Source organism: Trichoderma breve, chromosome 2, assembly GCF_028502605.1.
Source record: "Trichoderma breve strain T069 chromosome 2, whole genome shotgun sequence".
NCBI lineage: Eukaryota > Fungi > Ascomycota > Sordariomycetes > Hypocreales > Hypocreaceae > Trichoderma > Trichoderma breve.
The window spans coordinates 4,285,517-4,312,440 of record NC_079233.1 but is presented as its reverse complement, the minus strand read 5'-3'; the positions used below and the strand labels follow the sequence as shown (position 1 = coordinate 4,312,440).

General features: G+C 45.9%; 10 protein-coding genes across 10 annotated transcripts; 4 read left to right on the top strand and 6 right to left on the bottom strand.

Annotated features, from left to right (window-relative positions):
- Positions 1-94: 94 nt before the first annotated feature.
- On the bottom strand, positions 95-3,474 carry T069G_03528 (ATPase family associated with various cellular activities (AAA) domain-containing protein; the record flags this gene model as incomplete). Its single annotated transcript, XM_056170738.1, has 4 exons — positions 95-1,119; positions 1,219-1,974; positions 2,051-3,097; positions 3,159-3,474. The coding sequence occupies 4 exons, from the start codon at positions 3,472-3,474 to the stop codon at positions 95-97; spliced, it is 3,144 nt and encodes a 1,047-aa protein (XP_056031630.1).
- Positions 3,475-4,914: 1,440 nt separating this feature from the next.
- T069G_03527 (phosphorylase superfamily domain-containing protein) lies at positions 4,915-7,476 on the bottom strand (the record flags this gene model as incomplete). Its single annotated transcript, XM_056170737.1, has 4 exons — positions 4,915-6,320; positions 6,374-6,460; positions 6,522-7,031; positions 7,089-7,476. 4 exons carry the CDS (start codon positions 7,474-7,476, stop codon positions 4,915-4,917), a joined length of 2,391 nt encoding a protein of 796 aa, XP_056031629.1.
- A 1,217-nt stretch (positions 7,477-8,693) lies between these two features.
- Positions 8,694-10,415, bottom strand: T069G_03526 (major facilitator superfamily domain-containing protein; the record flags this gene model as incomplete). Its single annotated transcript, XM_056170736.1, has 2 exons — positions 8,694-9,545; positions 9,597-10,415. The coding sequence occupies 2 exons, from the start codon at positions 10,413-10,415 to the stop codon at positions 8,694-8,696; spliced, it is 1,671 nt and encodes a 556-aa protein (XP_056031628.1).
- Positions 10,416-11,047: 632 nt separating this feature from the next.
- Positions 11,048-11,440, bottom strand: T069G_03525 (uncharacterized protein; the record flags this gene model as incomplete). Its single annotated transcript, XM_056170735.1, has 1 exon — positions 11,048-11,440. One exon carries the CDS (start codon positions 11,438-11,440, stop codon positions 11,048-11,050), a length of 393 nt encoding a protein of 130 aa, XP_056031627.1.
- A 541-nt stretch (positions 11,441-11,981) lies between these two features.
- T069G_03524 (cytochrome p450 domain-containing protein) lies at positions 11,982-13,876 on the bottom strand (the record flags this gene model as incomplete). The annotated part of the gene is made up of 9 exons (XM_056170734.1): positions 11,982-12,153; positions 12,220-12,493; positions 12,561-12,732; positions 12,801-12,917; positions 12,986-13,115; positions 13,179-13,275; positions 13,330-13,413; positions 13,475-13,790; positions 13,853-13,876. 9 exons carry the CDS (start codon positions 13,874-13,876, stop codon positions 11,982-11,984), a joined length of 1,386 nt encoding a protein of 461 aa, XP_056031626.1.
- Positions 13,877-15,001: 1,125 nt separating this feature from the next.
- On the top strand, positions 15,002-16,595 carry T069G_03523 (uncharacterized protein; the record flags this gene model as incomplete). Its single annotated transcript, XM_056170733.1, has 6 exons — positions 15,002-15,209; positions 15,283-15,339; positions 15,428-15,498; positions 15,575-15,936; positions 16,013-16,111; positions 16,166-16,595. The coding sequence occupies 6 exons, from the start codon at positions 15,002-15,004 to the stop codon at positions 16,593-16,595; spliced, it is 1,227 nt and encodes a 408-aa protein (XP_056031625.1).
- A 557-nt stretch (positions 16,596-17,152) lies between these two features.
- On the top strand, positions 17,153-18,766 carry T069G_03522 (peptidase family m28 domain-containing protein; the record flags this gene model as incomplete). The annotated part of the gene is made up of 6 exons (XM_056170732.1): positions 17,153-17,516; positions 17,589-17,755; positions 17,833-18,210; positions 18,271-18,413; positions 18,484-18,640; positions 18,692-18,766. 6 exons carry the CDS (start codon positions 17,153-17,155, stop codon positions 18,764-18,766), a joined length of 1,284 nt encoding a protein of 427 aa, XP_056031624.1.
- An 873-nt stretch (positions 18,767-19,639) lies between these two features.
- On the top strand, positions 19,640-20,729 carry T069G_03521 (uncharacterized protein; the record flags this gene model as incomplete). Its single annotated transcript, XM_056170731.1, has 3 exons — positions 19,640-20,331; positions 20,397-20,536; positions 20,605-20,729. 3 exons carry the CDS (start codon positions 19,640-19,642, stop codon positions 20,727-20,729), a joined length of 957 nt encoding a protein of 318 aa, XP_056031623.1.
- A 344-nt stretch (positions 20,730-21,073) lies between these two features.
- T069G_03520 (nmrA-like family domain-containing protein) lies at positions 21,074-21,973 on the bottom strand (the record flags this gene model as incomplete). The annotated part of the gene is made up of 1 exon (XM_056170730.1): positions 21,074-21,973. The coding sequence occupies one exon, from the start codon at positions 21,971-21,973 to the stop codon at positions 21,074-21,076; it is 900 nt and encodes a 299-aa protein (XP_056031622.1).
- Positions 21,974-23,275: 1,302 nt separating this feature from the next.
- T069G_03519 (zinc-binding dehydrogenase domain-containing protein) lies at positions 23,276-24,526 on the top strand (the record flags this gene model as incomplete). The annotated part of the gene is made up of 4 exons (XM_056170729.1): positions 23,276-23,421; positions 23,533-23,707; positions 23,777-24,275; positions 24,342-24,526. 4 exons carry the CDS (start codon positions 23,276-23,278, stop codon positions 24,524-24,526), a joined length of 1,005 nt encoding a protein of 334 aa, XP_056031621.1.
- Positions 24,527-26,924: the final 2,398 nt, after the last annotated feature.

Here is a 26,924-nt window from a genome sequence, read left to right as displayed (position 1 = left end):
CTTCTGTGGGGGAATATGTCAAATTCCGAGAACTATCGAGTGCTGTAGTACATAAATGAATGGACAATACCTCAACCAGAACCAATATATAACATCATGAGGAATAAGATTGTATCTGCGCGTCAGTCACATAATGGCTTCCGCCCTTGCACCTGTAGCCGCTTCCTTCTCTAACCCAGTCAAAACCCGCCTCGCATTGACCAATATGCTTCAGAGCTTCTTGTACAGATTTGACTTTGTCCCACTGCTCATCATAGGCCACATGTGCTGTCTTTTCCATGTCTACCGAAACTCTCATGTCTGTGGCTGCGTGTACAGCTTGTGTATTGAAAGTGGCCTCACACTTGGCCTCACATTTAGCCTCAGACTTGTTCTCTGACATGTGGAAACTGTTCGTCATATGAGCAGAGTCAGTTTGGTGGAATATGTCCACTATATTGTTAGGGTCGCTCATTTGCATAGCTGCCTTCTTCTCAAACATTTTCTGGATGTGAACATTTGCTTGCGTGATTGAGAGACTGGGCCCTATGCTGCCTTGTCCTTGAGGGATCCAATTCGTCAGAGCATCCATGACCATCCACTGCGACAATGACTTCACATCGCTGGCGTTCTTCCAATGTGTCAAATTTGACAGTATTTCGAACTGGTTTGTGAAAATGTGGTGGACCGCCTGATTGGAGGAGAAACAGTCGTTGATTCCATTTTCACTAAGTATTCTCCTGAGGAAAGCCATGCATTCTTGGGCCGTGAGCTTTTGGAAGAATATTTCCTTAAAAAAGGAGCTATCGAGCCCTTGCGCTTTTGCCATGAGTGATTCGATCTCCTCAGAGGGGCCCGCTAGAATGATGACAATTTTCCCGCTGTGCTTCTGAAGAAGACGGACGAACTCATTGATCGCTTCGGTACCATATCCGCCTTGGTTAAGTTGATGGGCATGGTCGATAAATAGTACTCCTCCTAGGCCCTTTTCAAATTGCGCTCTGGTCTTGGGAGCTGTATGGCCGACGTGCTCGCCAATGAAGTCTGACGCAGAGCACTCGACGAATGTCTTGGTGGCAATGAGCCCTAGGTCGTATAATAAAGTGCCCATATATCGAGCAACTGTCGTCTTTCCAGTACCTGTGGTTATGTATAGGTTAGCGTCTCCTCTTTTCATCTATCTATGAGCTGCTGAATGAACTCATGGGTTGCATAAATGAGGGTAGCCGTGTAACGCACCTGCCGGTCCCTTAAAGACGAATGAGGTTGGGACAAGAGAAGCAGCGCCAGCCCCTCGTAGTTTATTAATATTGAGTAATCGCTGGTATTCCTCTAATTGATTGATGATGGAATTTGATACCTGATTTTGTAGGGTGGCCCGGCAATTGGTTGCCGCATATTTTGCTCGGCCGTAGTCTGGATCAAAATCCTCCGGACTTAGGATCATATCATGCCCATAGTTAGATCCATTTGTCTTCGACTGCCTTTGTAAGTGGTTCTCCATTGCTGAAGAGAGAATATTATCCACTTCTCTTCCATTGCTAAAGCCTTGGCGCATTCGGGCTCGATTCAAGACATCCATCGCCGTCACCAATCCTTCTTTCGTTGCCTGTAAGTTTCGAGCGGCTAATTTCTTATTTAAGATATCCCAAAGTTGTTCTGGGGTGAAATCTTCGAACCGAAATGGTTTATCTGCGGCAAATCTCCCGGAGAGGCCCGGGTTGGCGTTGCGAAACATCTCTTTTAGTCTATCTTCATACCCGAGGAGAATTACACAGCGATCTTCTCCGGGTACACTTTGCACTTCAGCAACCAGTGTATCAAGTACAGAGGCCCTGTATGAATCACTGCGATTGGATGACTCTCCTGGATCTAACATATAAGCTTCGTCGATGATGAGGACTTTGCCGACCGTAGCAGCCAGGATAGATTTGGTGTTTGCTTCTGATTTCCCGACAGCCTCTCCGATAAAATCGGCGGGATTCTTGGTAACCACTATCAAAATGTGTTAACCATATCTGAGAGCCATTAAATAATGAGGCAGCGTAGCAGAGGCGATGCTTATACCTACCTTCGCCATTACTAAGTAAGCCCAAGTCAACCAATATCTGGCCGTACAACTTGGCAACACTTGTTTTGCCTGTGCCTGGTGAGCCAACAAAGATCCTATTCAGTGAGAAGATTAACGGTGCTAGTTCGGCCATTTCTCGTCTGTAGTTCACCACAAGCGCCTCGAACATGTTGTTAATAGACTCTTTGACTTCCTTCAGTCCGGTAAGCTGATTAAGTTTGGCCCAAGCTAAGCTTGTACGTCTCACGTCCTCAGGATCTGGCCCAAGTATATCTTCTTTCGTAAATGTAAAAACATGGCCTTGTGCTAGATTCTTATACTTCGATAGTCGCTTAGCTTGTCGCTCCCATATTTTGAGTAAGACGTTTTCCACAGCACGAGCGTTGCCAAATCCTTTCTTCCCTCGGCTGCTAGCTAGTCGACGGATAGCTATCCTCATGAACTTTCCATAGATTCCATCTTCAGCATTCATCTTACTATTGTATTTTTTCTGAATCCGATTGGCGAGGATATGTAGCAATTCTTGGTCGGTGAAGTCTTTGAAATGAAATGTATGTGGTATTCGACTTTGCAGTCCTGGATTGTGTCCGAAAAACGATTCAAGCTCCTCTTTGTATCCCGCAAATATGACAACCAGATTGCCAATATTGTTCTCGATCTCTGTAAGAATGATATCGAGAACTTGACGTCCGGAACTTGGTGCATGTGGAGCGGTGAGTTGGTATGCTTCATCCACAAACAAAACTCCTCCGTCCGATAGACAGCCTGGTTCAAGTGAAGAGCTGGTGCGTTTAAATGACGCTGGATCATCGTCTTCATCATCGTCATCGTCGTCGGAATGATTGCCGCGCGGCGCTGGCCGCTGGGGAGCTCTGCCACCCAGCAAACTTTGAAGCGGGTTGGCACCGGGTGATTCAAATAGTTCTTTGACTTCTTTCGGTCCCATACACACGAGTTGTGCTCCAGAGGTCTCTTTATATGTTCGCGATTTGACGATGTGCATGCATCGCAGAAATTTCGCATATAGTCGAGCAACGGTGGTTTTCCCTTCCATAGTAGCGTCAACATCCTTTTCTGCTAGAAGCTAGAACAATAAGCAGAGACTTACCCGTCCCTGGATTTCCCTGGAAAACAGCATGCCATCGTTCTGCTCTGGGATTTGTTTGCTGGAGGTGGCAAATGCGAATGCAGCTCTCAATATTGTCAAACTGCTCTTTGACTTCTTTCAGTCCTACCAACCCCCTCACCTCGGAGAGTATCTTCTCCTTTGTGCCTTCGCGTCTTCGGCGATTTGGTCGAGACATTGAATCGTCGCTCTCGTCTTGCTGCTGCTGGTCATCCGAGAGCGATGTTGCCGGAGACGTTCCCTTGGAGGTGTCTCCTGAATCAGATGAGGCTGAAGGTGGTTGACGCGGGGGAAGCATTGAAAGTACACGTATCAAAGGTCATGCGAGCGAATACCAAGACAGTGCCAAAGTTTGTAAAGTATGTGCTTGCAGCCTATGTACATACATAAATTGGCCAGTAGGGGCGAAGTGTCGGATACATACGGTTAACAAACTGCATTCTGTGAGCGATGCTATGGCTTGCATGTGGCATACGAGCAATCCCAAAGAATGTCCAAGGCAGCTATGAGAGTTATCAAGTCGAGGGGCAGTACCATGTCAGCAGGGACACAATTGATATGCACATCGATGGCACCTCTGTGTTACAATTTGGCAGCCCTCGGCCCCCTTGGGCAGGAATACTTCAGTCTGCAAACAAACTGACTCATGTGGCTGAAAGTCTCGGTGACGCGAACGCAAGCTAATTGAACAAATCCTTTGTCGAATACGAGTCAACTTGGAGCATATTGTCTAAGAAATAGCCCCACGAGGCAGTATTGAACCATTCAGGTACTGCCAGCTCTTTGTGTAACGATGCACTGCAAGGCTGCCTGCTCTAGCTCTCACCGGCTTGAACGCGATTGACTGCCTATCGAATGCAAATGATAGAATTCTATGCCTCTACCCCTCATTTGACTTTTTAGCGGATAGAAAATGTAAAATATCATTTGATACTACGATGTCTGACAAAAGCCTAATGCTAATATTTGTGATAACGATGGCCGAGAGATTTAGAGCACATTTTTCGTCCGCATAAAAGGTTAATAGGACGCTGCCTGTACGTGCATTTATTTTACATTTTAATGGAGGGGTATGGCTGGTTCGGCTGCAGCCGAATCCTAATATTAATATTCTTTCTGCAGGTAGACACGATCGGAGAATTCGTCACCTTATATAAATGCTAGGTGTATATTAGCTACTTGTACCTTGATTACACCACTCGTGCTTCATGGTACTGCATTCAATTCTCAGCTACGAGGCACAGCATGAGCCAAACATGGCTAAACATGAGGGAAATACCTCCATAGGCTTCACTTTCCAAGGCAATACTCAAGCCATCTCTCAACATACGTCGATATATTAAACTCTAACTCATAAAAAGAATCCATAATTGGAGGGAATGGTTTAGCGCCGGCCACTTCCATGCTCGCCTTGCTTTTAGGAATGACGCTTTAGCCTCATAAGGAACAAATCTACGGTTGACAAGAGCCTCACACCATGCCTATCGCAGTAATTGGACCTGACCTTTTGACGCCACTGTGTTTATTCACCTGCCAGCAGTCTGAGACTCATCTCAACTAGATCAATATTGATCTCAATATGATTAGATGTTCAGTGGTGTATGATCCTGTTATGGCAGCCCGCATTAGGTAGTGAATTTTAGTTTATTCGTTACATATTTTGCTTTTAAAAACTGCCCGATCAGCCCAACTACATATGTACCCATATCCAAGTTCCCAACACAATTGAAATACAACTTCATGGCAGTAGCATGTAGATGATTTCCTGCTGCTTATTTTCCACAGCCCACTCCAAAACATTTTGACCGCGAATATTAAGCGACTCAGTATCCGCTTTCTTATCAAGAAGTACTTGGATCACGTCGCATTTCCCAAGTTGTACTGCACACCAGAGCGGAGTAAGCCCTTCGCCATTAGTCTTCTCAATGTCAGCGCCTTGCTCCAAAAGTCTTCTCACAGCGGCGGCATCCCCTTTTTGAATCTGCGAGAATAATCCTCCACTAAGAATCTCGTTCTGTCGGCTTGGGCTTATACCTGGACGGTTCATAGTAGGATACCCTTGACCTGCATTGAGATTGGCACTGTCCCATTGCTGGGTTATATCATTATTCGTAGGTAACTCTGAGTACCTCGTCTGTCTCTGAGGTTCTGTAAATTGAGGACTGTTGGCCCTAACATCTGAGGCATATCCTGGTACGTTCATTCGAGCGTTGTATTCCTGTTGGCGGGTACCCTCGTAATAACCATCTCGTACCGAATTGTTTTGAGAATTTGGAGGCCACGATGGTGCCTTTGGGTAGTAATTCGGTTGTAATACCCTACGATCAACATCGTATATGTTGCGTCCATAGTCTGGATATGGTGTTGTTTGGTAGGCTGAAGGTTGGTTGAAGCGGGGGTCACTGGGGTATGTCTGGCTCCTGATGAAACTTGGATTACCAAAATCGGCTTGGGAATGATAGATGGAGGGAGACACATTTCCGTAGTCGTATGTAGGCCAAGGCTGTGCTGTGACGTAGCTGCCTCTTCTTGAGCCGTAGCCGCGAGGATCTTGCACATAACCGTTGTCTCCGCTAGGAGTCCACGATTGGCTTCGTGGTGGTTGTGCTGCAATATAAGTGCTATTTCTTGAACCAGGCCTGTGAGTATCTTGAACGTAACCGTTATTTGCACTGACAGTCCAAGTGGTGTTTTGTGGCGACATAGGCGGCGTTTGTGGATAAATGTTCCAGTCAGGGCCTTGCGACACAGCCTTTGGTGGCACAACATTCGGCGGTACAACATTTTGCGGCGTGCTTATGCCTCTTTGAGAGGTTCTGAGATTGTTCAGACTCTCAATTAAGGCATCTAGCGCGCTTTCAACTTGTCCTCCTTGGACCATCTTTGTTAGTAGTGCCGGAGCTTCTTGGAGCAATGATTCTAGATGTGTTTGCGTAGGTACACTCCTGTCCGGGCTGGCTTCTCTTGACTTCGAACCAGAGCTAGGCTCTGTAGATATGGAGTCCGCATTTGTATCCGTTGACGAAACACCTGTATCCGTTGACGAAACGCTTGAATCTGTTGATGGAACCGTTCCAAGTGCTGGAGTCTTCTGGATCTCGTCTTTCTTAGTATCTTCAGGCTCACTAGTAGGCGAACTTGCAGCTATGACATCGTTAATTGGAGCAAGGGTTGGACCCAGTAGGGTATTGGCATACCTGGTATAGAGAGGGTATTTTGCTTGTCTCCCCACCATCCTGCGACCAAAGACCTTGCGCCTTGAAGAACACTCGGGGTAATTGACACTAGAAGAAGAGATGAGTTACATGTGTAATCCAACCAAAGATCTCCCTCAATGTAACATACCTTGGACTCGCTGAAGTTTATCCACCTCACTCGCTGGGACTACCGCTAGGAATGCCTTTGCACATGCTGCTGCAACGGCTGCGGCATGATCTTGCCACTTATCATCCTTGTGGGAGTCGGCGTAGTCACAGATCCCTCGAATAACAATGCAAGGAAAGTCATTCATCAAGCCCGCAGCTTCCATCTCAACACACAAGACATTCTTGTCAAACATCTGATACAGTTTATCTCGAAGAACTGCATCCTTGATCACTTGGTTGCCTGATGCAATGAGACCACAATGGATCACCATGTCATCTTCTCTTGTCTTTCTCTGGACCAACATCTTCTCATCGCATCGACTGCAGTCTTCTCCTTCCACATGGGCATATGTGGAGTCGAACAAGACGTCTTTGAGAGAATCTGACTTCAAAAAACTTCTTGGGACGGTGGGCATACTCTTTAAACCATTCAGATAGCCAAGCATCTTCGCCCTCGATGTAATTTGATCGGCTTCAAACTTTCCCAAGGCTGTGAGCAAAGCAGTTGGTGGAGGCGCCAGTGACCCAGTTCTCTTGAATTGGCCACCTTGTTCTGCTTTACCCATATCCCACTGGACGACACCCGGCTCTGTGCCACTTGGGCAGCTAATGACCACATCGCCGAGCCGAGCCTTCTCTGGAATACCTCCACCAATTCCAACCATTAGGCCGACTCTAATGTTTGGGAAAGTAGATATCATTCGGGTTGCGACTGTTGCTGAGCTGTTATTGCCACACCTTCCCTTAGGTAGGCCAGCGATAACAACTTTGTGCTTCCCGATGCTTCCGAGGGTATATGCATTCTGATCGTTTGAAGGGTTGACGAGGTCTTCATGCCTCTCGTCCAGCATGAATAATGCGGCTGCTTGCTCATTCGGTAATGCGCAGACCCAACCAATAGTGTAATCTTCATGGGTATATTGTGGTTGGCTCATCGTGACTGACTTGGCCGAATAAAAAATGTGCCCTTGCGGTGTATTGAAACTCGAGTAGAAACCTATGCCTCTATAAATATTATGGATGAAAAGGCTATGTGGACCAATTTTCTACTCTCAGCATGTCTTTGAGTCTTCAACTCGATTCCGCTTTCAAGCTAATATTAGGTACAACGTGGACTGATATGTAGACTGCAGGAAATAGATGGGGTTGACAGCAGTGTTGTTGATCCCGAGATTGTGGGAAGCAGTCACATTACACACGAGCCGCAGGACAAGTCTCTAGCCGCTACACAATGTCTCATGCGAACGTTATGCCCGAAGCCCAATTTTTGAACGACATTCTAGTTTCCCATCACGCAGAGGGGCTCGAGATGAATACGTGGACCAAGAAAATAATCTCCCGTCGGTCAGCCGCAATGTGTCTCGTTGAGATGTCGATGGCCGCCCCATATCGGGCTCAGAGATGAATGACGTATTACAACAGTGTGCATGAGCCTATAAATGTTCATCCAATCGTTTTGAAATGACACGATTAAATGCATCATATCGGTGGTGCGCTGGACATCTTAGAACGTCAAGCTTCCGCGTTTGTCGAATCGAGCCGCATCGATGACCGAGGACGAGTCTCCATAATGGGCGTACATGCATACAGAAATTGCCCAATGAAAATATAGTAATGTCACATGGAATCTTTGAAAGCCTATCAAATATAGACCCTGAAATCACTGCTGCGAGGCTGTTAATGACAGATGACGAAAGCCTGCGGGTAGAATTTGAAGATAGATCACCCTGTAAGCAAGTCGCTGGAGACTACTTCTCTTTTTCTCTCCAAACATTACCGTTCTACATAAGATTCAGCTGTCATCAAATCACATACGATCGGATGTAATACTCAATTGGGACTCTACAACCCCGGGCGTAATCCTAGAGCCAATGGTGCCCAAAGGCGCCTAATACCATCAAATGCCGTTCTAATGAAAAGAGAGCGTGCATTTAACCTTTCAAGCAGCGAGGAACGCTAGCACCAGGTTCGTAAATCACCAGCAGCCAACCGCCGTCTCTATTGATTCGGCAGCAGTTCATTTGGGAGTTTGGCTGAGGCATCGCGCTGGTTACCCAAATTGGGAGCATTGAGCAGGACGCATTTCTTCATTTTGCTATTATATAAACTCTATTCTCCGCCGTCTTCCGGTGTCCTCGTTTTTAATCCGTGGTCATACTCTTTCCCTTGCGTCTGGAACTAAAGTCTGACGCCCATCCCTTGCACTATCCTCCTCTGAGAGCCCATACTCTGTCGAGTGACTCTTACGAAGCTCAACATGTTTCTCAATAAAGGTGGCTAAAAAGCCTAGGCCTGAGATAGCCGTAACAATCCACCACACGACTCTCAAAGCTTTCACATAGACGGCGATAACCTGGCTTCGGGTAGGGTCTGGCAATTCGGCTATACCGCCATTTTGTACAGCAGCATATGCGTATGCACCTCCGTCTATAAGCAAGTTGCGTATTTCCTGGTCACTTATGGAAGCGGCATGTGTATTTATTTGGCCGTTGAAGGCAATTGATGCCATAGTAGCGCCCCAAACCAGCCCGAATGAACGCACAAATGAATAGGTGCCGGTAGCAACAGCCACGTCTGACTCGGGGAGCGCTGCCAGTGTTGATGGTAGCGTGGCTGTAAAGATAATTCCAGTACCACCTGAAGCAAGGACTTGGTAGCCAATCCACGCTGCTCGACTAGAAGATTCATCCAAAGTTGAGAACAATCCGACACCGATGGCGCTGAGGGCAAAGCCCAACCAATGTAGAGGTATATAAAGGCCGGTCTTGGACATGAAAAATCCGGCCATGCCGCCAAAAGGCATGATAGCCAGAGCAAAAGCTAGGAAATAAACTCCTGACATCAGTGGCGTGGCTCCCTTGACTCCTTGAAAGTAGACAGGCAAGAAATAGTTGATAGCCTGGAGTATAATTGCTCCCAGAAAAATGATAATGAACCCCCCGGATGATGTGCGGTGTTTAAACAGTCGAGGGGGCATGCTTGGTTCTCGACAAACTGGCGAGGCCTGGTGTACATGGAATGTGATCCAACCAATGACTCCGAGAATAAGAGGTACGATGATCTTCCAAGAACTCCAAGGGTACCCACGAGTGCCGCCCATAATTAGACCAAAGAATATGCTAACCATGGATGGCACAAAGATGATGTTGCCCAGGAAGTCAACCCGAGAAAGGGCATGGCGCCACGACGGACTGCGCGTATACTTGACGTTGAGGATAAGGACAATAGCGAGCAATCCTATGGCTGCGGCTGGTAGATTAAGCCAAAATATCCATCTCCAATTCTTCAGCGCCAGTGCGCCGCCGATGATGGGCCCAATAGTCGTCCCGATAGCTGCCGTCGAGAGGATGGCGCTCAGGTAGGGGCCACGGTGACGAGGAGGAACCATGTCGCATACAATTATATCCGAAAGTACATACAATCCGCCTGAACCAAGGCCTTGTATGGTTCGAGCTGCTATGAGCATCCCAGGATTTTGAGCACCACCAGCAAGCCCACTACCAAGGCCGAAAAGGGCAATGGCGACAATCATGGGATTTCGACGGCCAAAGATGTCCGAGATCTGGCCAAAAAGCGGCTGCGGAACTGTGGACGTGAAGAGGAATGAGTTGACGACCCAAACATATTCTTGGCTGCCGCCAATGTCGCGTGTGATTGTTGGCAGCGAAGTGGTGACGATGGTGGCATCAATGGCAGAGATGAATGATAGTAGACAAAGAACAATAAAGACACACCACAGTCTCCACGAGTGCTGGAATTCCACCGACTCATCAACCTGAATGTTTTCGCGATCTTTTTCTGTTGGCTGTGGTTGAACTTGTTGAGATTGTACATCTGTATCTGACGATATTGCAGCTGTTTCTGGGGCGCCCATTTTGACGGTATGCGGAAGACACTCTGCGATCTGAGGCCGTATAATACTGCACAGATGGATAACTGCCAAATAGCTAATAGCTCATCCGATGTTGGCCTTATTTATGAGTAAATAATAATTGTGACATGAATAGTTACAGTTCAGAATGCGGTCAGCTTTTTCGCTCAACCGCCGGAAACATATGCTCTGCTAACTTGGCCGAGTTTACGCGTTGGCCACAGTCTGTTGCACCCTTCTTTATACACGGTAGAGAAAATGTCAATAATTGTGCCTTGTATTCTCTCAAGAAATCTAGTCTGTACAATTAAGACTTCCCACGCGGTCTACGGAGCATGTTGGCGGAAGGTTTAATGAAATGAAACGTCTGATCCTCTTCATTATCAGAGACATTCCAACGGCTCAGCCATACGTGCTAGTCCACATGGATGCCGATCTCTCATCCATGTCTCATGTCACGGAGAGTTAGTCTCTATCTAGTACTATGGCATGTCGGCGAGATGAGCGAGCTAGTCGTGTGACAGCGCCCTTTGTATTTACTAGCCCCCAATTCCGTCGAGTAATTAAGCTACGCCAAGTGTCAGATAAACTTTGGACAGGGGCATCGGAAGCTTCTCAGATACCCGTTTGCCACTCTAGAAGCCACTTTCCGTCAACCCAATCAATCCCCATCCCGCGATGACCATTCCCGAGACACAACGAAACACAGCCTTGCCTGGCATTCCTTCCTTCCAGCACACGTAACCATCCACGATGCCCAGGTAGGCACCCATAACAGCCATAACGGTATCCACAGCTGCAAGTTTCTCCTGTTGGTAGAAGATAAACATGAGCATGCCGAGAGCGGTGGTGCGTGCGCTGCAAAGCACCATGACAGGCTGTGCAGCAGGGGAGTCGGCAATGCTCTCGGGCAGACCAAACTCGAGCATGGCGTTTTTCGGCGACCAGAAAGGCCAGAGGCCACCGAACGTCGTGGCAGATGCGACCAAGAGCGGCATAATGTGCCGTAACTCAAAGTGTTCGAACATTATGTGCGTATGATATTGTCGATCAGAATGGATGATGGGAATATTGTCCTACCCACGTCACTAAGATGGTAGAAATCCGTGGATGGAAGAGAGAAGAGAAGGATTGTGGCTGGAGAAAAAGCGTCGATAATTTAAAAAAACAACTGAAGCCTGCACTGTCTCACAAAGGGCGGGCTGACATGTGCAGCGTACACGCAAACGGCGCATGTGTTGTTGGCCCGTCAATGGAGGATCATCGCATCCTTTGGGCACTAGACAAATGTTTCACTCGAGCCAACCATTTTGTGTCACTTACTCCGCCTTCTGGTATGCGGCACCGAAAGAACCATGTGATCAGTGTATCAGTGTTTCACGAATGCGACGTCTATAAGATTTGATTGGGCTCTATTCTAGTCTGTAAAAACACTCAAGGCAGTTGCAATACTCGTACCATCTAGCCGTCAAATTCCCTGCGAATATGTATTCCGAAAAAAAGAAAGACAGAAGGAAAGAAACAAAGAAAGAAAGAAAGACAGAAAGAAACAGGACAAAGAAAAAAAGGTTACACAGCAGAACGAGGGCGGAGTACAACCTTAGTGCTTGCAAAGGGATAAATAAAGGTGCGCCATGCAAAGTATCGGGCAGCCTTGGGATCTTCGAGCTGCATGTCGTACTTGGTAATGAACAATGCAAGGAGAGTCTTCATGACAGCGGTCGCGTAAAACCGACCAGGGCTAGCACACCGTTAGTTGTCAGTGTTGGTCCTGTAGTTTTGAATTCAGAGTCAAATCGCTGCTCACCACGCCGAACGCCCTGTACCCCAAAGCTGCCAGTCGGTAATGTCGGTAAATTTGGATGGCGTTTCTTGTGGAACGCCATCGCCAGAGATTCCAGAAAGCTTCTTGTCGAGCAAATCCGGATCAACAAAGCGAAAGCCTTGGAACTTTTGCGGATCCGCATAATAGCGTGCATCTGCCATCATGCCTCGAGGAGCTGTACAGATCCATTCGCCAGGCTCGATTCTGGAGCCGTCAGATAGCTCGAATGGTTTCAGAGCCATGCGACGAGAGCTCACTGAGATAGCTGTCATTTTCTGTTCTACTTCCGCGCCATATGGAAGGTATTTGATTGCAAAGCTTACCCGACTCTACCGGATTCACTCGGGCAGATTCCTTCATGAAGCTGTCAAGCAGTGGAAAAGCTTTACCTCCCGATTTTTCGAAATTTGCCCACCCGATGCTTTCAATTTCGTTTCGCAAGGGCTCAATATACTCGGAGTGAATACAAAGATGATGAAGTGCGAAGCAAACAGTCTGGCTCGAGTTTGCAATTAGCTTTAACACATAGCATGAAGCATTACATACACCGGGCATTCTCTTACCGTTGATGTTATATGAACTGACCCAAACCATAGCGCCATTAACTCATGAACTATTCGGTCTGCAGACCAGGGTTTTGATCGAGGCGAACATTCCATAACCCATTGGACGCAGTCATGCTATTGTGCCTATTAGTCAATAAAACATAACGGTTTGTGTATCAGTGATCTAAACAAGCAGAACTCACATGCTCAGGAACGGGTTGTCCAAGACTTTTTCGCGCTTTCTCTTCCAGCCGTTCCTCCGCAATAGGTATTAATGCATCGTAAATAAGTTTACCAGCGCCTAGCTTTTTTGCTAGAAGGTTTCCAATGAAGCTAATTAATCAGGATTAGAAATGCTCCAGCGAATATATGTTGATATGTGATCTATTCTCTTACGGTGCGATGGCGCTGGGAAGCACTCGTACGACTTCTGCTGTTATAAGCGTCTGCTCGATGAAATTCATGGCGGCGCTCATGAACACTTTGTTACAAGCTGTTGAATAGATAGTTAACAGTGAGTTCGTTCACACTGTTTAATCCTACGCACCTAGGCCCTTTCCGAAGAAAGCAGCTGCATTTGTGAGTGCGATAGCCTCAATCACCATGGGGAATAGCGGAGTTGTGTACGATCCTTCGCAGTGTGTCAGCAATATACCTTAATGACGATCAACATCAGATCTCCGGCATCTTACCGTTTACCATCGAGTGTGACTCAAGGATACCATCGAAGAGTGCAGACATAGACCGCCGAGCATCAGGTAAGATATCAGGGAGGTGGTTCGTGAGTAGCGTTCTAAGTGTCCTCACGAGTGGCGTTCCATCTACACCCTTCTTATCAAACCAATTGAAGTTTTGCATTGTGTATCGTGGCTGCAAGATCTCTTTGGCTGCGGCCTGAAGGGACAGAACATCTTCCGGAGCTGCATCGATCTCTTTGATATGATCCCATGATGACACTACCAAATAGCGATTCTCGGGAGCTTGGATCCAAAATGGAGATCCATTAGACTAAAATTCTCATTAGATTCCCATGTTGTATTGTAAGATAAGTAGCGTTAGAGTGGTCTGACTTTGTCATATTCCTCTTGGATCATAGATGGCCCCCTGAAAAGAAATAGCCATGAATTAATGCGCTTTTTAGCAGCCGAGAGGAGACCTTGCATGAATTGCCAAGTGATAGGCTTATTCATGTCCCATCTAGTCCCATGTCGGGTGAAAATTGACGGAGCAATTAGTAAGCCTAAAAAGAGGCAACTGAAAGCAGTATAGAATGCTTGATCCATTCTTGTTTAGAGTGCAAATCGTGATTTAGTCGAGTTGTAAATTAGTGCTAACGACCAACGTTGGTATGTTCTTGACCTACTATAGAGAGATGCTATCCAATATTTATTTTATATCTATACCCAACGAGATCCATTACCGGCCATATCCCAAGCAGATGATACATCCGCTACGACGACACATCATCAAAATTTGCACAGAGGCAACCAGCTGAGACGAGCAAGGCTGGATTCTGCCTCCAAAGGGGATTTAGGAACACTCATGTTCCTGATTCCGTCGATAGATCCTTACGTGTTTGTCTCAAGACTCCCATCAAGGCACACTTGGATCGGATATGGGATCTGAATTCCACATCAGTATTCCGTACCTTGACTATGAACAACCCTATTCGTCCATGAAGGGCCGATTTTGTACGTCAACAAGATAAATTTATCCAGAAGAAGGCTGTAACACTCAGCTCCTCCTTGGGTCCTCTTCCCACGTGAGCAAATCTCTTCCATTTTGGATAGAAGATGACAAAATAAAGGTCAGGGAAAAATGCCTTCAAACCAAATGCCGCCCTTCTCCTTACATACACACAGAAGGATCTGGATCAAGCTTACTTCGTACAAACTTCAAGTGAGACAAAAACACGAAGAGGCGTGATTGACGTCCGAAATACATGCGGTGTCCCACTCCATGAGGCATGGCGCAGCGTCGCACTGTCTTAGAGAGTCTTACGCCAAGATTCCTTCCTGCATCATGGGAACGTGTTGGTAGCCAAATCGCCCTTAGCAAGTTTTAGGATATTCTGGCCTACCCCAAGTACTGTATGTCTGCTGTTCATAGAAATGTTTCCAGTATTCCAGAAATACCAGGAAACATTATCTCCATCCTGCTGCTCCATCCTCGAGCTTAGCGACATTGGAGTGTTGACTTTTTGTTAGAATTCTGCAAGGATGGCTATTTCCCAAGGAGATATTGACTTTTCGAAGCTACCATTATCCCCAAACCCAGATGGAAGTCCACCAAACTTCGTAGGTGGCCAGTCGTTGGAAACGGCAAATCTATCCATCGGCGCGGTCATCATTTCGCTGAGCATCATCTTTGTCGCAGTTCGTATCTATGCGAGTTGCAAAAACGTCGGGCGCCTATTTCTTGATGACTGTAAGAATAATGTTGTTAATTCGTAGCTCAAACCACTATTACACAAACAATATTCGCTAATATTGACCTTCAGGCTTTTGCTTGGGAGCAGAGATGTGTGTGCTCGTCTACTGGGGACTACTTACGGCTAGTAAGTCAACATAGTCACATCATCTATCCTTCTATTATGTCCTTTGCATCATGAATACAGCGCTTACCTTCATACTCTCTACCATAAGATTTTGGAAGAGGACTTGGAAAGCATGCATGGGATCTACCTGTGAGCGTCATTACACCCTGGGTTCTAAAGGTATGCATTCATCTAAATAGAACTATATGGGTTATACTAACAATAACTGTCTTCATAGAGGCATGTCGTATCTCAGTTCTTTGGCGCTGCGGGCAATTGGCTTGCAAAGGCATCTATCCTGGCATTTTTCCTCAGAATCTTCGGTAGCCTTCGATGGGTTCGTAACGCTTGTTTTGTGCTCCTAATCTTGCTCTCCATGGGCTCGATCACTCATGCAGGGCTCTTCGCTGTGCTCTGCGTTCCCCACGGACACGACATTTGGGATAGCAAACTCATGGCGAGATGTGCTACAGGCGCTCCAGTCACTGTAGCTGTGGGCGTTTGCATTTTGGTGATTGACATAGCCATCTTTGTCCTGCCATTTCCCATCATCGCCAACTTGAAGATGGATAAGAAAAAGAAACATGGTCTTATCATCGTGTTTCTCATCGGCTTCGCGTACGTGTCAAATTTCTCCCCACTATCTTTTAGCAGAACAATTTGGTCGAATTCTAACAAGGGACATAATATTCAGTATCATTGTTACAAGCTCAGTTGGACTTGCTTATAGGATTGTTGTCTTCAGGAGTTCTACTGATCCGACTTGGAACGGGGCGAATGTGTCCATCACCGCGTAAGTCTATAATGGTGTTGCGGGTTTCAAGTGGAGTATGCTAAAGTCTCATAGATATATCGACACTTTTGGAACTATCATTGTCAGCTGTACCCCAGGTATATACGCCTGGTGGCTGAAAATATTCTCTCAGAGCAGGCTATACTCCTCAATTCGATCGATGTCACTTCTCCGCTCAAGACACTCGTCGTCGAGGTCGAAAGGATACATCACAAACGATGGAAAAGAAACTCCTAGGAATAGTGAGCAAGAGCATGACCAGTATAAGCTTCCAAAAGTTTCAACATCATCCTCGCAGCAGCAACTACATGAATGGCCTCGCGGGGATGATAGACACGTCATTCCGGTATCCACTGTCATCACGCAGACGATATCCGACAGAAGAGAAAGTTATGATAACAGTCGCCGGATGCAAGGATACGTGCATTCGTGGGAGCCCATCGATATAAGGGCTAACAGAACGAGAGATGGCGGATATGTGTAGTCATTTATCGTGAAAATTGAGATGCGTGAGCCTATAAAGATTTACCAAAGGGTACAATGCTAAGTAGCACTTGTAAAGCTCGTGGCTTCGACACTCGTATTTTCATCTGTAGCCAAGTACTGTAACTCCGGCTCCGGCTCTTTTCCCTTAGTTGGCTTATCATCGCAATGAAGAGAACATGATATCGGATCTCGGGCAAGTAAAACATTAACGTATCAGAATAATTCCCAGATGAAGTTGTAACTTTTGCTCTACTCCTCATTAAATATTCTTTCTTTAGGCTCCGGCGAATACGGAGTACGCACAACCTCTTTACTGTCACTATTTAACGACCGGGGCTCTTATCTTGGGGTACAGAACCCGGGGTTAGTTAGCCTGTAGGATCAACTCCGCCGTGGGAAGTGGGGTTTGCGATGGTTCAGGTTCACGGATTCAGACTCATACATAGCTTCTTTGAACGCTCGCAATATTTTGACGGTGAAGCGTCTTTACGTTGACACTTTTGTACACTGTCTCTCTCACGTTTCAGAAAGTGCTGAGAAGACTCAACCGCCGCGATGCTGAAGTCAATCTGCACGAGCTCGCTGCTCTTGAGCGCGAGCTTCTTCGCCGCTTGTTCCGCGTCCCAAGACGCGCAAATCCATCTCACCGCTTCAACCAAGCATCATCAAGTTGATCCAGCTATTCTCGCTGCTTTGGAGAAGCACCCAGATCCTGTTGACGCGTTCGTTTCGCTTCATCCTGAGGCTGCTGAAGCGCTGGCTCAACCACGCCTCCTTCACGTGTTTGGAGAGCCAAGCGCTCAATGGTTAACAGAGGGTGACAAACTGCGCCTCAAGCGCAAGGGCAAGAAGTTTACCGATATTACTGACCACGAAGACTTTTACAAAGAGCAAGTTCATGCGCTCGCCGGTGAAGCCCGTAAGTCGGATGGATGCGCTGCCTATGCAATTAGTTTGACGTCTATTCAATGTTGCTAATTCTACCACGCAGACTTGCCCAAACTTTCTCACCAGCGCCTGGTCAAGTCATTGCTGCCCCGGGTATCTACTGAGAAGATGCACGATGTTCTTGAACATATGACAGGCTATTATACGCGATACTTTGGTAGTGTCACTGGCGAGGAAAGTTCACAATGGCTTTATAACCACATCGCCGAGGTATGATTTGCTCGTAGACTTCAGTCTAAACGTGCTGATACCGATCTGACTCGCCATACTAATGTCAATATTGCTAGATCATCAAGAATGCACCATTCCACACCCACATCTCTCTCGAGTTTTTTACTCACCCTTTCCCTCAATCATCCATCATTGCTCGTTTTGAGCCCAAAGTGCGAAATTTCTCACTGCCACTGACCATCCTCGGCGCGCACCAGGACTCTATGAATTATCTGTTCCCGCTACTCCCCTCGCCAGGCGCCGACGACGACTGCTCTGGCACGGTGAGCATCCTCGAAGCTTTCCGCGTTCTGGCAGAGAGCGGGTTCATCCCGGTTAATGGGCCTGTTGAATTCCACTGGTATGCTGCCGAGGAGGGCGGGCTCTTGGGTAGCCAGGCCGTTGCGAGATACAAGAAAGAGTCTGGGGCTCGGATTGGTGCCATGATGGAGTTTGTGAGTATTTTTGGAACATACTGTCGTCAGTCATTACAGTTTCACTAACACGTCACCAAGGACATGACTGCATTTATTGCCAAAAACGCGACAGAATCCATCGGATTCATCGAGACTGAAGCAGACGCCCCGCTAACAAGCTGGGCCGCAGACTTGGCTAAGGAGTATATTTCCATCCCTGCCAACGTCTTTACGCTGCCTAGGTAAGTTTAGAACTCTGTTACTTCCTGGTGTTGTGCGCCTTTTGTATGATGAAGTGGCTAACGAGATCAGCGGTGCTGGTTCGGATTATATGTCGTATACGCAGCTCGGATATCCTGCTGCTTTTGCGTCTGAGGGCAACCCTTCGGTCGGCGACTATGATCCTTATATTCATACGGAAAAGGACACAATGCACGTTGATGATGATGCTGGAGTTTTCTCCCTTGAGGTTGGTGTCCCTTGTCCGCTTTTACGAATAAATTTGCTAATTTTGTCTCAGCACATGGCTCGATTCTCTGAGCTTGCCATTGCCTTTGTCATTGAGCAGGCTGGCTGGGATAACAAGTGGAGGTAAAAGATGACCTGCGCATTTACCAAAGCATAGGCGCCACGGGTTCCTACCTGATTCAACCAGTACATGTAGTTACCGATATTGTCTTAGCAATCTAGCTCCTAAATTAATACTTGTATACGCATGTTACCCTAATACAATCACGGTTGTAATGACTTCCGCACAATGATGTACAGTCGACCAGTCATACGTTCCAGGATATGCTGATCCTGCACATCATAAGGTACCTAGGCCAGGAAGCGCGTGGAGTGACCTCAACGCCACATAGGTGCTTTGGGAAAATAAATAAATAAAAGACGTTTGTGATATCTACGCGATCGGGCCAATCAAAATGCTACTGATTGCGCCGAGTGATTCGTTTCAGATGAAACAAGCGGCGGTGAAAAGAACCGAATTTGGACGGGAAAAGCCAAGACTCCGCCCAAGATTATTTAAACTTTGACACATTAAACATTATTGAGAAAAGAAAAAAAAAAAAAAAAAAAAAACCCTTTCTTGGATCAGTTGAACCTTGTGTTAGGTTGTAGTCTGGAAAATCCAGTACATCGTGATTCGCCGCAGGTGATATGCTAAAAGATGTCTCAGCGATATCTAAATTACAAAGCATGATTAAGGCGCGTGGAACGGTGATGGCCTCGTGAAACCCAATACCTTCCTAATTAGTGCTTTAGATGTGAATTCTATCCACCTAGTTCGGTGTAGCTCGTATACTCGTTGGAACTCTGTACCTGACACGTGAATGTTCTCCGGTATTGATGGAACCGAAAATTACCTCAAAGGCTAGGTAGATAGAAGCGAGAGAAATGGGTGCATTTATATATGAAGTAGAGCGGCTGGCCCATTACCGCGATCGAGTTAAGAATCCACACATCCACAATGGTGAAGGCTACGAGATTTAGTATCCTCGCGCTATTCACTGCTTGTGTATCGGCTGCTACGCCGTACTCTGGCGGTGATACGTCTGGCTGTGGCAAGTCTCACTTGTTCAACGGCATCCCTCAACCCCGCAATGTTCAATCAGGCGGCGTGGACCGTAGCTATTTGATACATGTACCCTCGAGCTACGATGCGAATAATAAATACCCAACCATCCTAGGCTTTCATGGCTCCAGTAGCATTGGCCTCTTCTTCGAGGCAGACACCGGTTTCGATTCTTCGCAGTTTACAGGCGACAAGATCATGGTGTATCCAGATGGGCTAGGCGGTGCTTGGGCTGGAGCCAACTATTCCGAAGCGACAATCGAACAAGACCTGCAATTTGTTTGGGACCTGCTGGTCGACTTGAGGCAGAACTTTTGTATTGACAGTGCTCGAATCTATGCTACTGGCTTGTCTATTGGCGGAGGCTTCGTTGACACTATTGCCTGCAACGCTACTGTTGGTGGCGAGTTTGCTGCTTTTGCGCCTGGGTCTGGCTCCTTCTACACCAATAACGACGCAAACTATCTTGACTGCCAGCCGGCTCGCGTGCCTATGCCGATCCTTGAGATCCATGGAGGCGCGGACACTGATGTAAAATATGATGGTGGTGAGGGCGAGGGTGGCATCGAGCCTTCCATTCCGAACTGGTGAGTTACCACGTTTAGTCTCGTAATTTAGGCTGAGTCGGTTGCTAATGCTTGAGAAAATACAGGCTTAACCGGTGGGCGGAGAGGAACCAATGTGATGAGCAATACCAGCAAGAAGATTTGTTCGACAACGATGTGCATCACCTCAGCTGGACTTGCGATGGCCAAGAAGCTGTTATTGAGCATTACAAGACCGATGACCAGAGTATGATCCAATCCATGCTGTCCAAGTTGTTTATATAAGTCCCATTGACTAACATATTTGGTATTTAGAGCATGACTGGGCTTCGCCTGATATCAACTTTTCTCAAATAGCTGCTGGCGACTTGCCAACCCACATCTCCGCTACAACTCTTGTTACGAACTTTTTTATGAGATTTACCCGCCCTGCAGCTTGAACACATAGCATAAAGTTCGTTATGTTTATAAATAATTAATGGAATTTGATTAAATAATATTGTATTTTGATGCTTTGAGAAGCATGTGGTTATAATTGCCGATACTTTTTAAGAGATCAGCTCTCAAAGACGATGCGTCCTTCAAGAGACAACAAAACAATACTGTAACAAGTTTTGCCCACACAGCAAACGGAATATTGGCCAAATATTGATACGATTAAGATTTAAAACTTTCTAATTATCCGCGCATTCACATTGGTAAAATAAACATGAGTATTTTCACACCGGGAGTATTTCCCAGCCCATTTCTGCTCCACCAACATACTTATTGTGACTGGGATGTGTTACAACAGGCTCTCAACAAGTGCTCTAACCTCAGCATCTGTCAATCCCTTCACTCCTAGAAGCTCATTATCTAAGAGATGGGAGATATCACTACCATATCCCTCTCCAAAACAAGCGCTAAAAACAAAGTCCTGCAGGACCAACCAATCGTTGTTTCCCTTTGCCACTTCCGCCATAGAATCGGCATACATTTTCTCAGTAGATTTATGCGTGAGCTTCCATGGAATACCGTCCTTCTCTTGAGCGTACTGAATTAATTGGTTTTGTGTAAAGACAGTATCCTGAATATAGACCGGACGGTTAGTTGTCTCAGGAAGGTGCTGAATAACTCCGACGATGGCTTTGCCAATCGTATCGAGATTGGTAGCCGAACATGGGATGTTGCCACCATTGTAAATAGTGGCAGTATGTGCAGGAACATTTATCAGGAAGCCATGAAGACCCCAGTCCAAGAAGGCTCCGGTGCATATCACCGTGTAAGTGAAGCCCAGATTCTGAGCTGCAGCAATCTTGAGATACTCGTGCGTCTTAACCTTGCCTTCAAACACAGGTAATGCGTTGCGTTTAGGATGAGTGACATCGCTGCCAAATTCTGAAGGAATGAATCTTGTAACCCCAGCAGCAATCGCACCATCGATGAGAGGATTTTGGTCGTCAACGAATGTAGAGGTAAGAGTAGAGACGACGACTGTATGGTCTCTGAGAGCAGCTGTCAGAGATTGCACTGAGGAGTAGTCAACTTCAGTGATGGATAAATTTGAATTGGTTGGGAGTTTTGAGGCGTTATTGCTGCCCTCCCGTGTAAGGGCTGTCACACGGTAGCCTGCCGCCAGGAGAGCATTTACAATGGGAACTCCTAAATCTCCAGTAGCACCAGCTACCGCAACTCTTAAAGCCATTTTTGTTTCTCTTATAGGCGAAAGTATCGTGCCGTGTATCACACTGAAATAGAGATGTCCGAAATTTTGAGATTTGATTAAAATAAAGATTGATGGAAACGATATGGATAGGCATGTCGCTTGGGGTATTTGGCTATTTATATCCTTTACGGAGTTCTGCTGTAAAGCAATGCTTCTGTGAGCCATTTAATTTCCTTGATTTTTAATTACAGCTTATGAAAGCTTGCCATATGAAGCCATTCCGCGTTCCCAGAACGCAAACAACGCGTAGCCTAGCTTATCAAGCAAGTTGGCATCCTCACAACTCATGGGCAACTATCCCCACCAATCACTTCAAACTCCACAGTAACGGAACCATTACGACCCAATGCTATAGACATATTTCAGCCACCTACTATGGCCGTGACTAATTCACGGTCTATTTCCGCGACTAGCGTCACCTGAACCTACGTCCTGAGATCTACTCCTTGCTTCAACGTGATCTTATGCGAATAGTTGCCAGCCACCTACTATGGTTGCGACTGATTTATTTCATTGCGTATTTTCTCATTAACCGCATTCCATGTACTGAGAGCTGTTCATTTTGAGCCCTTTCTGTGAGCTTCAGAAATCCTGTTAGTTTATGTTTGTGGAATTATATCTTGTCATATTTTCCAGTCTCCCTAAGAAGATTTGATCACCTCTTCCGAGAGAAATGGTAATAAAGGAGCATTCTTTAGTCTAGAGTCAAGGATTTTTCGATACATGTCATCATAAGAATACGTATGCGATTAGTCCACATAAGGAGAAAAGTAACAACCAAGTTATGGGAAGCTAACAAACGTTCCACTATCTGGTTTCTGCATTTGTAAACCACAGGTGAAGAAATGGCCTCCCTAAAACGGGGCGTAGGGGCTTATTAGCTCAAGGTACTCCGTAAGCATAATGCCAAGTTGCCGTCGTAAGCACCAGCCCTGTACATGGCGCGGTCGCTCTCGGATCCGAAATCCTCATAACATTCAACCCCTCTTCCACTACACTATCTTTCGTTGTTCGGATCCGGTCAATTACCCCAGCCAGCAGTTGGTTACAGCCAGCCCACCAACCCCAAGTCTCGCTTCCGAATTGATTAGAAACATGTTGCTTATGCGCAGTTGCAGCGAGGAAATCCTGGTAGCTCATTATTAATAGATGTTGTCTACATATAATGATCCATAATAGGGTGCATTTGTTTAAATCAACAGTCATATTACTTTACTACGGAACCATAACTCTAGTTCATCACCCGGGTTAATACTTCAATATTGCAGAGACACTTCCAAAATGACCGCGCAAATCCCTAGCGTCCAAACAGCAGCTCTTATCAAGAATCCTGGTTCAAATGCACGGATAGAGATCCGCCATGATTATCCTGTTCCGCAGCCTGGGAAAAATGAAGTCTTACTGAAGATGGAATGCTCAGGAATCTGGTAAGTGTGTGTCATGGAAGCGAATGAAGTACCGAGTCATGAGCAACCTGCTCTTTTATACTATACTGAATATAGATGGCTGACTTGATATTGTCTTTTGGTGAACCTCAGCTACTCAGATATTTACGTATATACGGGAAACAACCCCCATTACGATGAAGTTCCCTGTCATGAGGGAATCGGCCAAGTTGTGCAGCTCGGTCCCGACGTTGCGGATACCCTTCTCGGTCAGAGAGTTGGCCTTGGGTGGATTTACAGTGTGTGCGGCCACTGTTACAATTGCAAAGCAGGTCTTGATAACTGGTGTATAAACCAGCTAAATACCGGCACTGATAGACCAGGGACTATGCAGCAGTATGTTGTCGCAAATGCGGATTACTTGATGCCAATTCCAGATGAATTATCATCGTTCCATGCCGCCCCGTTTCTCTGCGGCGGCATTACCATGGTCGGGGCCTTATCCTTATCTGACGATGCTCTTGCGGATGGTGACACTTTGGTTATCTCTGGATCAGGAGGCGGTTTAGGGCACTTGGGACTTCAACTTGCCTCTAACATGAAGAGCCACAAGCGTTTAAACATCATCGCAATCGACACCGGATCGACCAAGCAAAAACTAAGTCTCGAACTTGGAGCAAACGCTTTTATCGACTTCAAGACAGAGGATGTTATCAAAAGGGTGATGGAATTGACAAATGGTAAAGGTGCCGACGTGGCTATAGTTGTCCCAGCAGCAACTGAAGCCTTTGATCAGGCACTGAAGTATCTAAAATTTACAGGAACGATGGTCTGTGCTGGTATTACCAGAATGGATTATCGTCTCCCCATTTCTCCTACTGATCTTGAATATAGAGGTAAGTGAGACTATTGGAAAGAAGGGAGTGATAGATGAGAAGAGTTATGCTAATGCGAGTTCACAGGTTTGGTTATTAAAGCCTGTCATGTAGGGTCTGAAAAACAGCTCAAAGATTTGCTCATCTCAGCTGGCAAGAAAGAAGTGGTTCCGAAAGTTGAAGTCTTCGAGTTTTCGAAAACTGGAGAGCTATTCGAACGAGTGAAGCGCGGTGATATTGTCGGTCGCTTCGTTGTCCAAATACCTCAGTAATAGACTAGCTATTATATCCTTTACCCGATTACTTCCAACAGAACTTGTACTTGGATATAGATATAAGGTAGAAACTGTAACAACGAAATGGCAAAGTTAACCCAACCATGCATAGATCTGTCGGTTAGATATCTAGAATTGACAAGTCCTGGCTGGTATTTGTCACACTGTAGCCACAACGGGCACCTAATAAACTGCTTTGGCTAACAGGTATGCAGGAGTCATAAATCCCCTGATGGTACTTTACAGAATGGCCCTAGAAGAATATCGATTGTTCTTAGTTTATTATGAGAAAAGGTCAAGAGAATAGACTTACGCTACGATGGTAATGAACTACGTCGTATTTGTCCATATACCGAAGAAATATGAGGCTATTTGCAACAAGTTAATTGCCACTGAATTAGCATCATGTGATCGAGAAATATCATTGACTGGCAATGATTCACATACTTTTAATGATATGATCAATGCAGGTGTCATTGAGCGTCATCAACTCCATCACAATTACCAGGTTAAGTTTATAAGAAAAGTAAATGATAGTCGTCATTGAGAATGGCTCTTCAAGTTGAGCCGGACTCGTGCGTCATTCATGAATCATGGCTGTGCGCCATCAAGCACTTCGCTCCTACCACATTAATATGACAAAAAATAATGTTCTATATAAGATTTGGCTTTTGTATACTTCGAATGGTTTCAAATGCATCCAGTCATCAAATAACTCCCAAGACTTTTTAAACATTGTCTTTCCAACTTGTGCAGCATCGGAAAGAAATCCAAGAACCATGTCATCTCAGCCTCAACAAAAACCGAGTCTAGTTTCAGACACCACACCTAAAACGGCTGCTAATGAAACGAAGCCCAAGATGTTTGACAAGGAAGGTGCCGTCGGTCAACACTTCACAGGTACGTCGGCAGATATTACCACACAGATTTCCTCTCACTTTTGGTACGAAGTGTGATACTTATTTGTCTCTCGTGCATTGTAGAAGAGGGTGCTATTGGAGGGATGGGGCAAAAGGTAGGAGGGCCTTTCGGCAAGGAAGGAATGATTGGCGAGCAATTCACAGCAGAGGGCAATGTGGGAGGTACGGTTCAATCAATGATGGGCGGAAAGAAGCAGGCATGAAAATGCTTTATGGTGAGGGGAAGGAAGCTAGATAAGCAGACTGTTCCATATGAGATCTGTAGGAGGCTTCAATTCCATATGAAGCATTATCCTTTCCTTCGATGTTGCTCGCATTGTATTTATCAGCCACAAGTGAGGCCATCGTCGCCATGGATAATTTGTCGCACAGTTATAGAACATTGATATTCTTATCATGCTCATTGTTGCAGCTTTCCCTGCCTAAATGGAAGCGATCATATTTGTACATCTACATAGTAAACGATCGGCCACTCGCGATTCCATATCACTGCTTTTTCTCTTTTTCTAGCAATACCCTTTCGAAGTCGTCATAGTTGTAGTGTGACGCTCAGATTGTTCAGCATACGTCTCAGCTGTTATGCAATATCGTCATGTATTTCTTTGAAAGCAGTCATATAATATTAATATTGACACTGGTTCACCGAATTCTTCCTTTACATATCGACGAGAGCCGTTTTCTGTTGAGAACGAAACCACATCCAAAAGGATTAGTGGAACCAATTTCGATATGGAAAAGCTCACGCAATTCCGACACATAAGAGTGTCCGGGCATAGCGGAAGCCACGCTCAAGGCATCATGGATCCTCAGGTAGCGCATCCGTGGACACCGATTGATCTTGCTTGTCCATGACACATTGATTTGCATCCAGATCTAAAGAAATCGATAGAATTTACTTTTACACATTCCATAGTCGAAAGCCACAATGGCGCGAACTCGGAAAGTTCCCGTTCCCCGCGTCAACGGTAGTTATATGCTCACATGTGAATCTGCATCAAGTGATGTCAGGACAGTTCAACCTACATTAATCTACAACTATAAATACTACTACCTGTGACAACTAGATGCTGTGAAATAAAGGCAATCTTGACACAATTGATACTGAAATCTTTTTTAACTGAATTCTTACTTTTAGAAGGCATTGATACACGCTATGTCTGAGTACGCATCGGAGCAAATAGACAACGTTCCAGAGGGACAAGTCCAAGATGACTCGTATGTAACGGGAGGGAAAGAGTCAATTCCCGTGCAAAGCGATAATGGTCCACTTGAGGATCCGATTCAGGCATCTTCAGCAGACACCGATCAGCAACTGGGTAGGTACCCTTTTTTTCTTCTCTCTTCACAACTGTCATCTTGTTAGTCAAATGTTTGTTGCATTTGTTAATTCGATGCAGAGCAAGACGATAAGGAAGCTATTGATAAGTCCAACATTATTGACGAAAGGACTCGAGGCTCTAAGCCGAGAAGGTCGT